The sequence below is a fragment of the Brachycentrus maculatus genome, unplaced genomic scaffold (genome assembly GCF_059751285.1).
Source record: "Brachycentrus maculatus isolate JH-2025_06_01 unplaced genomic scaffold, ASM5975128v1 h1tg000131l, whole genome shotgun sequence".
Taxonomy (NCBI): domain Eukaryota; kingdom Metazoa; phylum Arthropoda; class Insecta; order Trichoptera; family Brachycentridae; genus Brachycentrus; species Brachycentrus maculatus.
The window spans coordinates 973,917-991,205 of NW_028280884.1; the positions used below are offsets into that span (position 1 = coordinate 973,917).

Genomic DNA, 17,289 nt, shown 5'->3' on the forward strand with positions numbered 1-17,289 from the left:
TACTGTGCAACAGATCTTTTTAGGTAAAACATGAAGAGTTTTTCTCAATTTGAAAAATATTTAGGATATTTAAAAAAAAATATTTAACAATACCTTTTCTTCAAAATGCAAAAACAATACTTTCTGCCCTGTAGCGGGTAAATATTAAGTTAAAAATATGCCGCTTTTGCTGGGATATAGTACATTTTCTGGGCATTCCGAAAACATGCACAACTGAAAATTGACGATTTTTGATATATGACATTTGAACACGGTGTTTGAAAATGATACACAATCCATCGAAACACATGTCATAGTGGATTTTAAGTAACAGTGGTATTAACTAAGTAAAACTTATATGAAAAATGGATAGATTTTACCGCAAAGTGACTGCCGAATCAATTAATGGAAAAATGTTTCACTTAATGAGTAAGATTCTGCAACGAATAATGCTCATTATGAGGGGTTCCACTGTATATTGTGTTTAACAAACATACATTCCTCAATATATCTAAAATTTGGTGTTTGGCAATCTTATATTTGAAAAAATATAAGTAGAATATAGGTGGGTACTGTGTACATTTATTATTTGATCAGGGAATATTCAATACAAATGCCAACTATATTTGTAAATAATTTCAAACGGATTGCAGTTCAATTTTTTAGACTATTACAACTAAGAGAATATTAAAATTTAAATAAAGAATTTTAAAGTATAGTTAAGTCAGTACAAAAGCTTCTTTTAAATTATTTATTTATTTTTTATTGGTTAGTTAAACTAAGTATAAATAAATAATTAAAATGTTTAGTTAATTATTACAATTTACAAATAAAAAGCTTTCAATTTTCAATTTCTTTATTTCCCTATATCATGGGTCGGCAACCTTTTGTTGTAAAAGGGCCAAATATTTTTCATGGGGATCAGTGCGGGCCGCACTTGCAGTAGGTATACATACAATAATTATGTACAAATATTTTAGTTTTAAAAATAAAACGCTAAGTGTATATTTTAACGACATTTATTGTATTTAATAAAATCAATGAGATTCCCTTCGCTCCCTTTCTCGCTTCCTTTCACTCGATTGTGTATAATATAGTCCGTCATGTGCGTTGCGGCGAGAATCTCGCGGGCCGCACCAAGATGTCTCGCGGGCCGCATGCGGCCCGCGGGCCGCAGGTTGCCAACCCATACCCTATATTATTAGGTACTAATGAAATAAAATTTGCTGTGTCGTCTCTTTAACGCCTGCATCCTAACAGTGTTGCTGTACGGATGTGAGTTGTGGCACCTCACCAAAGCTCAAAGCAAGAAACTAGCATGTTTTGAAAATAGGTGCCTGAGGCGAATACTGGGTATAAAGTGGTATGACTTGGTCAGGAATGACGATGTGAGGAGAAGAACTCAACAGTCCCTCATACTGGAAGTCCTGAAGAGGAGAAGGTGGACATGGTTTGGACATGTCCTTAGAATACCGCCTGAGAGCATCAAACCCTCATCTCTCTTCTTCCAACCCCGAGGATTCCGGCGCCCCGGAAGGCCGCTGACGACCATTCACCGACTATACTCAGCGGAACTTCGAGACACCGGACTGACCTGGGAGGAAGCCAAGAAGATGGCGCGTGACAGAGTGACTTGGATACGTCTCGTGTTGGCCATATGCTCCACCTAGGGACCGAACATGGAAAGAAGAAGAAGAAGTGTCCATGTTACTACACAAGCTTCAACAAGTGCGGTCATGCAACCCCAAGTCCACACACACACACACACAAACACACAATATATGTAATTGGATGATTAATTTTGCCACCCTGAATCTGTTTGTATACTGCAGCTGTCTAGTTCACCAATTTCAAATATTATTGACGTATGAAGCCATTTGCAAAAATTATAACATCTTCCGATACTGTTATTAATTTTGTGCCACCCTGTATGAATATATTCATGTTTATATATCTTTGATTTAACCTTTATATTTTTAGTATACTGTTATTTATAAACACTTTTTTCAAATGTTTTATTAATTTTTTTAAAATATTTTTCTAATTTTTATACCGTACTGTATATCATATTTATGAACCATAACCACAGTTTATTAACCTATGAGGCTTGGGCACTCGCCTCTCACTCAAGGCTTAGAACATTGGTGGCCAACATTTTCAGTAGCCGGGCCAGATTTTAGAAATGAGATTTCCTGCCGGGCCGCTAAACCGTATGTATATATATTTATAATATAAACATATTTATTAGGTACCTTTCAAACTTATTTGCGTGTTTAGCCTCTTATGCCGTTTAATGTTATACTTTTTCAAGATAGAAACAGAATCATTGCATATCAGGCATGTTGGCTTTGTTTTAAATTCCACGAAAAACTAGTTTATAGTCCATCTGTCTTAAAAACTTGTCAGTTCATCTGTTACTCTTCTCTTCTTTAGTCCAACGTCTTTACTACTTGACGCTATTATGGGTCTTGAAATTGTCAGGATAGTGAAATACTCCCATATCGCTCACTCCTTTCAAGAACGTCATAAATCAAAAAACTTGATTTTTCAGGAGACCGTTTTTAAAGTTTTAAAATAAAACACAATGTATTAAATAAATATCAAGCCATTTATTGAACTTTTTACTGTGCAACAGAACCTTTTAAGTAAAACCTGAAGGTTTTTTCTCCATTTGAAAAATATTTAGTATATTTAAAAAAAATAATTAAAAAATACCTTTTCTTCAAAATGCAAAAACAACATTTCTGCCCTGTAGCGGGTAAATATTAAGTTAAAAATATGCCGCTTTTGCTGAGATATAGTACATTTTCTGGGCATTCCGAAAACATGCACAACTGAAAATTGTCGATTTTTGATTTATGACGTTCTTGAAAGGAGTGAGCGATATATGGGATATGATATGGAACGGAATATTCTTTTGGTGGTTTTGTGTACACTTAAGGAAAAAATGTGTGATTTGCTCCGCGGGCCGCAAGTAGACACCCGGCGGGCCGCAGGTTGGCCACCTTTGGTTTAGAATAAAGATAAAACAAATAAATATTAGTTTGAATATTGGTTTAGGAATTACAGCCATAAATGACAATTTAACAAACATCCTAGACATCATACTATGGAAACATATATTATGGCAGACTTTATATAGATAAGGTATTATCTTTGTATTTATCTTTATATGTATATATAGTCAAAAGGAGATAATATTGTTATAAATATTTTCATCAATTTTAGTATACTCATTGATGATTCCTGATAACCTATCTCACTGACCCATACTTGAAATGTATAGATATTAGGTATTGAGAAACACAGGACTGGATTGGTTACATGGATTCAGCGTTTATTTACTGACCAGGTCTATTCAAAATTATAGTATCTTTTTACAAATTTATGAGGCGAATGTAATTGGAAAGAGGAGCAGAGGAAGACCGAGAAAAACTTGGCGCGATCAGGTATGCCAAATACTTGAAAGTGGTCAGGTTAGGAGTCGAAACAATCGGCGGGTATGTATGAGGAGTTGCATGAACGTGGAAGAGGCGAAGAATGTTTGCAAAGACCGAGTGGTGTGGTGTTCTATTCTCTCTGCCTACCCCTGCGAGGAAGTGGCGTGATGGTTAGTTAGTTAGTTATATTAAATTGGCTTTTATCATTTTTAATATAACTTTTTTTTAAAAAATGTTCAAGCTGAATAGTTCCTAAACAAATTAAATAAACATGACAACATTTCCAAAATATCTTGAAATCTTTTATATAATAAAATAACAACTCTGTAATTTTTTACCACATGAATTTTATTTGACCAGCAACCGGGTTTCGTCGTAACCGACATCATCAGACTGGTGATGTCGGTTTTCGACTAAAGCCGGCTGCTGATCATATAAAATTAATATGGAAAAAATACAAAGTTGTTAATTTATTATATTATTTATTATATTATATTATTAGTCCACCAAGAAATGTAAGTACAAAACTTAAATTGAAATCTTTTGATAAAATTTTGAAAATATATAATTTTCCTGACACCTCCAGTTATCAATCCGCCCCTGGATAGGTTAAAAGTCTTAACAAATAAAAGCCAATCCAACTCATACTCATTTAAGATATCTTCACGCACATATTTAAATAGTTTACATTATATATTGCAATAATAATACTCATAATACCTACATAAATTCATTCAGTTAACAAAATTTGTTCAGCCTGTGAAGACTCCTTAGACATTTACTGTAAGAACTAATCCTGTGTTATTTCAGAGTTATAAAGACTTAAGTTTCTGTGATTCAAAAGTGTGTGAATTTGATTGCATGTCTTCTTCTTCTTCATCTTGGTGTAGGCCTTGTGGTATAATTTTGTATAAATATAATTTTAATATGATATATTTTAATCAGCAGTTTATCGATTAAAATTTCTCAGGATTTCAACTGTAGAAATTCTGATGACTCTTAAAAACAACAACAATAAAAAACAGTTGTATTTGAAGTTATTCAAGATTTCCAAATAATTCATTGCAAACAGTAATGCCTCTATATATATTAAGTATGGATATAAAGGGTGATTTTTTAGAGCTATCGGTTTTTTTTTTTTAAAAAAAACACATTAAATGCAGAAAAATGCATGAAATCTTTATTTGAATCAATAGTACGGTCCATATTATCAATATATTTTAGTCCGCCTCCGTAGTGTAATGGTCAGCACGCTCGGCTACCGTTCTGGAGGTCCCGGGTTCGATTCCCAAGGGGGGTAAAATAAATATTAGTGATTTTTTCACTGTCATATTTATTCAATATTACCCTGGACTGGTACCTGAAGCGGAGGGCTGATCACCTTTCCTTCATGTGTAAACGATCAAGATAACACATATATATATATATATATATATATATATATATATATATATATATATATATATATATATATATATATATATATATATATATATATATATATATATATATATATATATATATATATATATATATATATGTATATAAACAAATCACAATAATGAATTCATATTGTCATAGTGAGTTCTTTATTTTTATCTACTGGTTCAAAGTGCCAATTAAATATTGTTGTTACTGACGAAACCAATTATTTGTGTTTGTATATTTAGTTGTGTCCTTTTTGAGCTGTGCTTATTTCATATATAATTTATAAAAATCAATGTATTGTTAAGGGCTATTTATATCGCTTGCTCCTTTCAATAACGTCATATATCAAAATGTTCAGTTGCATGTTTTCGGAATGCCCAGAAAATGTACTATATCCCAGCAAAAGTGGAATATTTTTAAGTTAATATTTACCCGCTACAGGGCAGAAAGTGTTATTTTTGCATTTTGAAGAAAAGGTATTGTTTTTTTAAATTTAAAATCATTTTTTTAAATGTACTAAATATTTTTCAAATGGAGAAAAAACATTCAGGTTTTACCTTAAAAGATCTGTTGCACAACAAAAAGTTAAATTTTTTTATTTATTTTTAATACATTTCATTATATTTTTAAACTTTTAAAACGATCCCCTGAAAAATCAAGTTTTTTTTATAAATGACGTTGTTGAAAGGAGTGAGTGATATGTTATAAATGGAATAAAGCATAATTTTACTAACAAATTAGGTAATTTTGTACTAATCATACCACGCTGTTAAGGTGCAAGTCACTAACTGGCAAATTGTGGACTTTTCTCCGTTCACAAGCAGAGGGCAGAGGGCAGACCAAGGAAAACATGAGATGATCAAGTATTTCAAATGCTTTAGAGTTGTCATGTCAGGAACGGGAATAATTGGCGGGTATGTATGAGGAGATATAAGAATGTGGAAGAGCCGAAAATTGTTTGCGGGCAAATGGTGTGATGGTTAGTGAGTTAATTAAAATTAATAAATATTAAAGTAAAGGTTTTCCTTATCCGTATCCCAATGATGCATAGGGCACTGCATCATATAAACGCAGTGTTATCTTGATTTTAAATGGTTTAAACCGATAAAATTAAAATAAAATTCCAAATAAGAAAATTTAATTAAAACTGGGAAATCATAAATTTTTGTGAATTTGAATTACTGCAATAAATTTATTTTGGTGTCTACTGATATTTTAAAGTGCATGATTTTTAGAGACTTATACCGTAACGAGGTAAAGATTAAGGAGAGTTCTTTATGGTGGTATGGACATTTGGAGCGAATGGATAGTAAGAGAATGACTAAGAAAGTATATTTGACAAAGGATGGCCAAAAAAGACTTGGTACGATCAGATTCATCAGAATTTAAAATCTGGTGGTGTCAAAAGTCTGCGTAATCGCACGGCATGTCGCTCACTCCTTTCAAGCACGTCATAAATCGAAAATCGTCAATTTTCAGTTGTGCATGTTCGGAATGCCCAGAAAATGTGCTATATCCCAGTGAAAGAGGCATATTTTTATCTTACATTATACCGGCTACAGGGCAGAAAGTGTTGTTTTCGCATTTTGAAGAAAACGTATTGTTTAATAATTTTTTTAAACATACTAAATATTTTTCAAATGGAAAAAAACCTTCAGGTTTTACCTAAAAAGATCTGTTGCACAGTAAAAAGTTCAAAAAACGGCTTGATATTTATTTTTAATACATTGTATTATATTTTTAAACTTTAAAAACGTTCTCCTGAAAAAATCAAGTTTTTTGATTTATGACGTTCTTGAAAGGAGTGAGCGATGTATGACTAGATGTATGGATGTGAAGGAAGCTAGGAGTATATATCAGGACAGAAGAGTGTGATGTTCCATCCTCTTTGCCTACCCCTGCGGGAAAACGGCGTGATGGTTTTAGTAGTAGTAGTAGTAGCTGAATTTCTTCAAGAATTTTTATTTGGTCTTTGGTGTTATTTTAACCTGTTAACCGGGCGGGACGCATAAATACGTCCAACGCAAACAATATCGGGTACGGGAAGGACATAGGAATACGTCCTTGAAATATATGTTTATTTTATTATTTATATGGACGTATATTTATCGAACAACAAAGGTATTAGTCATCCATACATGCCTCGACATGAATTTAAGACACGGAGTGAATCAGTATTCGCGCCCGTTACAAGTTGCGTAATTGGACAGCAGACCGCCCAGAAACAGGTTAAAGCATTTGATTTTTAGTGACTTATTCCTCAACGGGGCGATGTATTGTATAAGAATAGTAGATTTGTGACTAACCGTCTTGTTTGCGGGTGGTAGATTGGGTTGTGTAGTGTGTGATATGACATCATGAGTTCTAAAAAGGAAGCCGGAACCAGCACCGAAGAGAAAATGCTAAGAATTGGGTTCCTAGGAGGAGGTTGTATGGCCAACGCAATGGCCAAAGGATTTATTTCAGCCGGTAAGTCTATGTATATTTTTTATTTCTTTAAATTTTATTTCTTTCATTCATTTTCATTCAAACCCTTACCGCACACCAATGGTGCATAGGGCACTGCATCATATAAACGCAGTGTTATCTTGATCGCTAACTCATGAAGGAAAGGTGATCAGCCCTCCGCTTCGGGTACCAGTCCAAGGTAATATTGAATAAATATAAGAGATTTATATTATCCACTGACACTTCGTGATGGAATTGCATTTTTAATTTATTATTAGATTAAAACCAATATTTTTAGCTTTTCCACTTTTTTATTTGACCAGCGACCGGGTTTCGTCGTTACCGACATCATCAGACCAGTCTGATGATGTCGGTAACGACGAAACCCGGTCGCTGGTCAAATAAAAAAGTGGAAAAGCTAAAAATATTGGTTTTAATCTAATAATAAATTATAAATATAAGAGTGAAAAAATCACTTTTTAAGTGAAAAATGTATACAAAATTTCTTGAGTAAGCTTATATTACATTTATTTGTCCGCCCCCATAGTGTGGTGGTTAGCGTGCTAGGCTACCATGCTGGAGGTCCCGGGTTCGATTCCCAAGAGGGTTCAAAATAAATATTAGTGATTTTTCAGTCTAATATTTATTTAATATGACCCTGGACTGGTACCTGAAGCGGAAGGCTGATCACCTTTCCTTCGTGTATTTAACGATCAAGATAACACTACTTCTATATGATGCAGTGCCCTATACACCATTGGGGTGCGGATAAGGGTTAGAAGAAGAAGAAGAAGACATTTAATACAAACTATATTTACACTTAATTTACATCATATACATATTTACATCTCCTTACAGTGAACAAAACATTTATTTTTAAATTCTTTCAGACTCTTTTTATTCTTCATATATTCGGGCATCTCATCATACATTTTTAATAGAAAACTCAATTAAAAAATTATATTAATTATAATTCTGCTTCTTTACGTGTTTGGTCTCTGGATGTTGACTATCACTTGTGAGAATGTGTCCCTATTTCGGGCAGTTCGAAACAGCTCCCATACACTCCGTACTCCTGTCCACTCGTGTATATTATGGAGCCAGGATATCCGCCTTCTTCCGGCACCTCTTGCACCCTCCATCTTACCCTAGATGATCAGTTGCTGTAGCTTGTACTTTTCTCCTCTGAGCGCATGTGGTTCACTCCTTTCAACAACGTCATAGATCAAAAATCGTCAATTTTCAGTTGTGCATGTTTTCGGAATGCCCAGAAAATGTACTATATCCCAGCAAAAGAGGCATATTTTAAAAATAATATTTACCCGCTACAGGGCAGAAAGTGTTGATTTTGCAGTTTAAAGAAAAGGTATTGATTAATTATTTTTTTTAATACACTAAATATTTTTCAAATGGAGAAAAACCTTCAGGTTTTACCTAAAAAGATCTGTTGCACAGTAAAACGTTCAATAAGTGGCTAGTAATTTATTTTTAATACATTGTATTATATTTTTAAACTTTTAAAACGTTCTCCCGAAAAATCAAGTTTTTTGATTTGTGACGTTCTTGAAAGGAGTGGGCGATGTGTGCTCAGAAAAGTACAAGCTACTGAAAAGTGTCCTGTTTGGGGCATCCCAAATAGGACACTTTAATATTCAATATCAGTTCCCTATTCATTTTATAGAACTCTTGCATTGCTGACCATGTCTGTCCAGGGTACCCGAAGCATTGTGCGATGCATCCACATCTCAAATGCCTCCAGTTCACACTACTTACATAAAGGGTCCACGTTTTAACTCCATATAACAACACTGACCATATGTAGCATTAGACCAACCATTGCCTAAACTTCAGGTTGAGATCATTGTGGCATAATGTGTGTCTCATTTTGTTAAAAGTGACTTGTGACGGTTCTATCCCGCCCTTAATTCGTGTCGGGTTGTGGTCCCGTGGTTTGGGTCGCAGACTCTTGAGTCACAGTTTCTCGGTTCGAACCCACTCTACCACAATTTGAATTCACCTATTTTAATAATGAGCCGCTTAGGCTCACAGAAATAGTATCATATTAAAGTTTTTTTGGAAATAGTAAAAAACACAAATATTTCTCTTAAAAAAAAACTACATATTTCTGAGTGAAGGTCTTCCACCAGGATAGTACTCAGATATTTAAACTTCTTTACTCTATCTGAATTATAATTATCTCTATGAAATATTGAATACATTTGTCTTCTGTTATCTCTAGGATTGACCAAAGCAGAAAATATGATTGCTAGTTGCCATCCAAGTGACCAAAAGAGCGCTGATGCATTCAAGGTACTTATAATAATTATAAAATATATATATAACAGTATAGAACCCGAACCTATCCATGAGTAAGTTTCTGCGAACAAAACTGCATCTCGGCTGTCCAAACTCAAAACACAGTAAGGGACATTTTTTTGTAGTAGGTTTTTTTTTGCATCTTTGGACTAAGTAGATTCTACTAAGTCCAAAAATGCAAAAAAAACGTATAAAAAAAAATGTTCCTTACTGTGTTTTAAGTTTGGACAGCCGATCTGAGGAGTGAGTTTTTTTTGTTATCATTTTTTTTTCTTTTTTTATAATTTCATATCATAGTAAATGTGCTTTAAGCAACATATTTTTGTGAATAAATAAAATACTCACACCAGTAAAGATGATTTGTATCAAAATTATCCATGTTATATTTAATTCATGGGTTTTCTTAGACAGCATCATCAGGATTACGTCACATAAACTTTGTTTTAAGCAAAATGTGGGTACAACAGAAAAATTGTCTGAAGCGTGGTTTGAGTGTTTAAATACAACAGTGGCAGTACATTGGCATTTAAAAAAAAAATGTTACCCGGCTTTAGTTATAAGCGCGGATGTTCATGTACGCCCGTACTCCTTTGAGGAAAGTTTTGTTTGGATGACCATGTACGGCCATCTTACAAAAATTTGATTTTCTAAAAACTAACTAACTAACCATCACGCCGCTTCTCCGCAGTGGTAGGCAGAGAGAATCAAACGCCACACCACTCTGTCTTTGCAAACATTCTTTGCCTCTTCTACATTCATGCATCTCCTCATACATACCCGACGATTATTACGACTCCTGACCTGGCCGCTTTCAAGTATTTGACATACCTGATTAAGCCAAGTTTTCCTCGGTCATCCTCTGCTTCTTTTTCCAACTACATTCGCCTCATAATTTAATTTATGAAGCAAAAGGCATCGAGATTTATGAGGCATGGAACAGACCAATATCCATCGTACTATTGTTCAACATAGCGATAGTTCTTCCTACAGGAATAACCATCGGCAGGTTGGTCCTGTATATAGGAATGTGAAACAAGCTTACGATAGGTCGTAAGCCCTGTAGATGTCTAGACTTCCATATTTTTCTTCATCTATGTTGGGATGTCAAAAAATATAAAGAGCATACTTGATGATAGCTTTTGGGGGCTTACTGAAGCCTATACAACTGCAAGGGCTTTTCTTGATGACTGCTGTGACCATGGGTTGCCCTGTTTCTTTGGTCCTGAATTCCCTGAATCTCCTGTACCAGTTCCACATGTGTAACTAATTTTAAATTCTAGGCCCTCGGATCTAAAGCCATATTTGAGAACATTCCCGTCGTGAAGAGTTCAGAAGTGGTGATGATATCAGTAAAGCCGTTTGTAGTTCCCGACGTATTGAGAGAAATCAGAGAATTACCACAACTCACGGACAAACTCTTCATTTCCATCGCCATGGGGGTCACACTGAAGGATATCCAAAATGTATGTAATATCATTTTATTTATAACATTAATCAATAACAAATAAACCAGCCTATGACGGTCGTCAGCCCCGTAAATGCCCAGACTTCCATATTCTTCTTCATCTTTGATGAGATGTCAAAAAATAATATGAAAATAACTCCTGTGATTGGAGAAAATCCAGATTTTGTGAACAAGTATTTGGACACACTCAAAATGTTGTAAATAACAAATTAAAAGATACTAACAGTAATAGTTATGTTTAAATTTTGTACTTTAAAAGGACTGTTAACTTTGTGGTCTAGTAATACAACACTCTCCTTATCATATGACAGGCGCCGTGGCGTAGAAACTGGTGTTGCGGGTTCGATTCCCTCCAATTGCAAAATGAATTCAAGGAAGATTTATTTTCAATTGGTTTGGATGTTTGTGATGCATTTTTCACATTTACGTTCCCTATTCTTACTATCCTACCTGCAGACAAGCCTCTTAAAAGTAGGAGCTTTGCAGGTTATTCCTTTTAAAAAATATTTAATAATTCATCTTTCACCACTTAAAATGTCTTAACTAACTAAACTACTTCATGACTACCAAAAAATAAAATAACCTGATATTTTTAGTTCTATTGTAAAAAAAAAAAAAAATTCGCTCACTCCTTTCAAGAACGTCATAAATCAAAAAACTTGATTTTTCAAGAGAATGTTTTTTAAGTTTAAAAATAAAATACAATGTATTAAAAAAAATATTAAGCCACTTATAGAATTTTTTACTGTGCAACAGGTTTTTTTAGGTAAAACCTTAAGGTTTTTTCTCCATTTGAAAAATATTTAGTATTTTTTAAAAATAAATTAAAAAATACCTCTTCTTCAAAATGCAAAAACAACATTTTCTGCCCTGTAGCGGGTAAATATTAAGTTAAAAATATACCTCTTTTGCTGGGATATAGTACATTTTCTGGGCTTTCTGAAAACATGCACAACTGAAAATTGTCGATTTTTGATATATGACGTTCTTGAAAGGAGTGAGCGATATGAAGTGGTAAAATTATTCTGATTATTTGACTTTTTTACTGCAGTATCTGCCAGCCGACTGCAGAGTCATTCGCGTGATGCCCAACACGCCAGTTCTAGTCAGGGAGGGGGCCGCCGTTCTCGTGCCCGGTAGTAAGGCTACACAGAAGGACATCACCCTGACGCAGAAGCTCTTCCAAGCCGTGGGAACATGCTGCATCGGTAATGAGGGTATGCTGGATGCTGTCACCGCGCTCAGTGGATCAGGACCTGCCTATGTAAGTCTATTGACAACAATTACATTTGGAGCAACAAGTAGTTCTAGGGTCATTCGACCTTGGGTCCATGGTTGTATGACTCGAGACAAGTAATTAACACATTGTTTGTGAGAAACGGTTAAAAATTCCTTATACATACTGTTGGTAGAGTGGGAGACACTTACAAGCTATCCATTTGGTAGCACGAGAGATGCCAAAAAACATTTTACAGATAGGAATTGGGTTTACGATTACTTGTGATTAGTATACAATCCTAATAAGTATTCTAATTAGGGTCGGGGTTGATGAAAAAACCGCCTGACAACAATGTGTTAATAAATAATTTCATTGATTTCATCATTCAAACTCTTATCTCCACCCCAATGGTGCATAGGGCACTGTATCATATAAACGCAGTGTTATCTTGATCGCTAACTCATGAAGGAATGGTGATTAGCCCTCCGCTGCAGGTACCAGTCCAGGGTAATATGGAATAAATATTAGAGTGAAAAAATCACTTATATTTATTTGACTCGCCCCCTGGGAATCAAACCTGGGACCTCTAGCACGGTAGCTTAATACGCTAACCATTACACCACGGCGGCGGACAAAAATTTTTTTTTAGTGATTGTAAAACATAAAAGTTATATTTTAATTATGGGATAAAGATTGTTTGCAAAGACAGACTTGTGTGGTGATCTATTCTCTCTGCCTACCTCTGCGGTAAGCGGCGTGATGGTTAGTTAGTTATATTTTTAATATGTGTATGATAAGAGTGTTCATAATTCTAGTCACTCTAATAAAACATTTTTGCAATGGCAGGTATATCTGATGATCGAGGCTCTAGCCGACGGAGGAGTCAAGATGGGACTTCCTCGAGACCTGGCTCTGCAGCTCGCTGCTCAGACGGCAGTCGGAGCGGCCAGGATGGTCCTGGAGACAGGAATACACCCGGCACAGCTCCGAGACAATGTCACCAGCCCTGCCGGATCCACTGCGGCCGGACTACACCACTTGGAAAAGCATGGTAATACACTTAGCCTGCGATGCCAGTTTTTCAGTCGAGTGTCTACCCAACTACACCACGGTGCCTGTCTTATCTCTTCTCCGTCTTATTCCTCATTCCTGAGGGTTGTGACTCTTATGGAAGCAATGACTATTCTCCAGCTATCCCTTGACTGCGCTGCACGTAGCGCTCCAACCACCGAGGTGCCTGCTGCTACCTTAATTTGATCGGTCCATCGTGTGGGGATCATTGTCTTCCTCTCTTTTCCTCCAGGCTACCGATCACAACTAGTCGTTCCAGCGCTATCTGTCTATATGTCTATTGTCGTGCCACGCGCAGCGTGTCCAAAGAACTGGAAAATCCGTCGTGTACAAACATTAGAGTCAAGGGATCCAAGTGTAGTTCCTGGCGAATGAACTCAGTGCCTCTAGCTGTCCATGGAATTTGGAGCATACGCCTGCAACATCACATTCCGAAAACGTCAATTTTTCTCTTTTCTGCTGCTTTTATGATGGAAATGGAGCAGACCAAGCTCTCGATAAGATTTATCTTGGTGTTACTCACACCCCGGTCTTTACAGATTTTGTTTGGCTTATATATGGCCTGTTTAATAAAGGAATTGATTTAGACAGCTTGTTAGTCAGAGTTTCTAGGTTATGTTAGGTTAGGTCAGGTTGGTCGTTGAGCCAAAAGCATAGATTTTTTTTTAGTTTTTTCTAGAATGTTTTCATTATAATGTTACCTTTATAAAATTAATTGACTTTGTTTTTACCACTTTTTTATTAATACAATTCAACCGGTTTCAACAATACATTGTCATCATCAGGGTTTATTTTAAATCAAAAACATTAAAATACTCTCACCAAAAACTTCCACACACTCCATAAAAATCCTATATGTTATTTTTAAATAACATTTAGGATTTTTACGGAGTGTGTGGAAGTCTTTGGTGAGAGTATTTTAAAGTTTTTGATTTAAAATAAACCATGATAATGACAATGTATTGTTGAAACCCGTAGGTTGAATTGTATAAATAAAAAAGTGGTGAAAACAAAGTCAATTAATTTTATAAAGATAAAAAAGCCTAGATATTTATATTGATGTACATTCTCCATTACGTCTCAAAGTATTGCACGAACAACTAAACTATGTTAACACATTTCGGACAGGTGTTTTTTATGCTTGCGGATCGCTGGCAACAGGATTTGATAATTATATATAAATATAGTTAAGACCTTCAAAGAGATTGGTACATAATATTTAAATAAAAACATAAATGATGTAATTTCTTCTTTTCTCGCTTTAAATTAAGGCTGGCCAGGAGGTAAAAAATGCCTTTCCCGTCCTTAACCCTTCGCTGCATCGTGTATCAAATTTGTTACATAGCCAAATGTTAGTGTTAAAATATATATCAATATCTCATAAGGATAATAGAAATTACTCATCGGGAATATTATATATATGGCTTATATGTGTAATGTTTTGAAAAAAAATAGCCATTGCATGGTTTTGCTAATTTAAGTATTTCCTTGATTTTTCTTAGTTAAAAGTTTTTCATTCATTTTTTATTTATTTTTCATCTAATATTTAGAGTAAGATACAATAGAATTTTAATTATTATTTAAAATGCAAAAAGTCATGCAACGAAGGGTTAACACGTTGTCGGCGGGACACGGCATTTGCCGTTTTTCGCGGACTGTCGGTCAACTGCGGGACACGGCAAATACCGTTTTTGTCGGCTGTCGGTTATCGGCGGGAAACGGCAATATACGGGTTTGTTATCAGCGTGAAATAAAACGCGTTGAAGGGTAATCTGCTACCTGGGTGCTAGGCGATAGCCTGTTGACGTTATTTGAGATGTCTTGTCCAGATTGGCTAGTGTGTCGCTTGTAAAGGCATCCCCAGAAATCTAGGTTTTATGCGATCTCAATCTCAAGTTTAGTTTGAGCCATTTTACGTATTGGACTATTTTTCATACCGCTCGCACTGTTTTGTTGACTGTTTGGTATGTTATTATTTGAATATATTAGCATTGTATAGGGAATGATACCTCGGAGGGGAAGACTATTTTTTATAGTTAACAATGCTTCTCGTCCGCCTCCGTAGTGTAATGGTCAGCACGCTCGGCTACCGTTCTGGAGGTTACGGGTTCGATTCCCAAGGGGGGTAAAATAAATATTAGTGATTTTTTCACTGTAATATTTATTCAATATTACCCTGGACTGGTACCTGAAGCGGAGGGCTGATTACCTTTCCTTCATGTATAAACGATCAAGATAACACTGCGTTTATATGACGCAGTGCCCTATGCACCATTTGGGTGCGGATAAGGGTTTTATATATATATATATATATATATATATATATATATATATATATATATATATATATATATATATATGCTTCTAAAATTGTGAAATACGGAATACTTAATTAAAAATTATGATTACAATTTATTTTTGATGATCAAATGTCATATATGATTTCTTTGAAAATTTCAATCGAAAATATTATTTGGTTTAGAAATTGTGTCAATTTTAAGAAAGCGATATATTTTTGCGCTAATCGCGAAAAACACCCGCTATAGCCTAGAGCAGAGATTCCCAAAGTGGTCTATATCGACCCCCAGGGGTCTATGACAACTTGCAAGGGGTCTATGTTTTAATTTGAATTTAAAATATAAATGTATAAAACCTAACATGTGTGGTTCAAAGTGAGTAACGCTACATATACCGGCTGTCAAAAATACATTTGAAGTTATGAATTTGATAAAAATCAATATCAGGTAAGGCAAGGGGTCTACGAGATAAAAGAGTTTGGGAACCTCTGGGCTAGAGTCTATTGTTCGAAGCGCCCGACTACAATGTGTTAAGCATCAATCGACCGAACGAGTAGTCAGCTTTCCCGTCCCAAGTGTGTTATGAGTAATTTGTTTAACAATTATTTTCCAGCGTTCCGAGGGACCATTGTGGGTGCAGTGGAGGCTGCGACAGAGAGATGCAAGCAAGTTGCAGCCGGGAAGAAATAACTTAATGTAAATAGATTCACCTTATTCAATTAAATTAACTGATAAAATATATTTAAAAAAAATATAATAAAATTTGACTTCAGCATTAGCGGTTTTTGAATTTTAACAATCCCAAGAGACTCGTACGCATTAGAAGCATGGGTTGTCCAATTTACATAAGCTTGTACGAGTATGCAACCCCGAGTGCCCTAGCCATCACTGCCGATTTCCTTTTTAATTAATAGTAACAAATTTTCTTCCTCCATCACTTCTATGTATGTATTAGTAATGTCTTTTCTGAGCAGCTCCCTCACCTACGTAATCCTTATCCTGTCAAATATATTCTCTAAGTCCGAAAATCTGGAATGCAGGACTGAAATTTGGTTTAATAAAATTTACGATCAAGATAATGCCGCATCAATCTGGTGCACATTATAGGAGTCGGAATCCTATCAGTTATATACACTCCTGCAAGAACTTAAAACTTCTTACCCCCATCCTCACCCAATGGTGCATAGGGCACTGCATCATATTGATGCAGCCTTATCTTGATCGTTACTTACGTGAAGGCAAGGTGATCACTCCAGTGGTCCAGGGTAGCATTAAATAAATATTAGAGCGTAAGTAAAATCACTAATATTTATTTTCACCCCCCCCCCTCTGGGAATCGAACCCGGGATCTCAGCAGGCAGACACGTCAAAGGCTTCGGGCAAACCACTACACTTCGGAGGAGGTACAACGATAACATCAATTATTTTGTATATTTTTATTGATTTTCATGTATTTATATAATAGCAATTTCTATTTACAACACATAACGCAAATGATATTATTAATCAATGAAACAAGTGTTAATGATAGAGTGATAAAGACATTTACAGCTTTTGTCTTCTCAGTTGCAATACATCTCTTCGCGAAAACCATACATCTAAATATACCAGACACTATTAGTTCAT

General features: G+C 35.1%; 1 protein-coding gene across 10 annotated transcripts; it reads left to right on the forward strand.

The window, feature by feature from the left end:
* Window positions 1-4,155: 4,155 nt before the first annotated feature.
* Window positions 4,156-16,437, forward strand: P5cr-2 (Pyrroline-5-carboxylate reductase-like 2). 10 transcript variants are annotated; one of them, XM_088260285.1, is made up of 7 exons: window positions 4,156-4,327; window positions 7,175-7,316; window positions 9,535-9,605; window positions 10,892-11,074; window positions 12,128-12,340; window positions 13,142-13,346; window positions 16,277-16,437. In XM_088260285.1, exons 2-7 carry the CDS (start codon window positions 7,205-7,207, stop codon window positions 16,351-16,353), a joined length of 861 nt encoding a protein of 286 aa, XP_088116411.1. In that variant the 5' UTR covers window positions 4,156-4,327; window positions 7,175-7,204; the 3' UTR covers window positions 16,354-16,437. The 10 variants fall into 10 exon arrangements, with proteins under 10 accessions (XP_088116411.1, XP_088116408.1, XP_088116404.1 ...); XM_088260282.1 differs by having other exon boundaries at window positions 4,156-4,317; window positions 7,097-7,316; XM_088260278.1 differs by having other exon boundaries at window positions 4,156-4,317.
* The last annotated feature ends 852 nt before the right edge of the window (window positions 16,438-17,289 follow it).

What these genes read in the sequence shown, in the direction of transcription:
- P5cr-2 (XM_088260285.1), top strand. Translation starts at nt 7,205, where the DNA reads ATGAGTTCTAAAAAGGAAGCCGGAACCAGCACCGAAGAGAAAATGCTA. An exon ending in CAAAGGATTTATTTCAGCCG is followed by an intron (nt 7,317 to 9,534) that starts GTAAGTCTATGT and finishes TGTTATCTCTAG; the next exon opens with GATTGACCAAAGCAGAAAAT. An exon ending in ACACCACTTGGAAAAGCATG is followed by an intron (nt 13,347 to 16,276) that starts GTAATACACTTA and finishes ATTATTTTCCAG; the next exon opens with CGTTCCGAGGGACCATTGTG.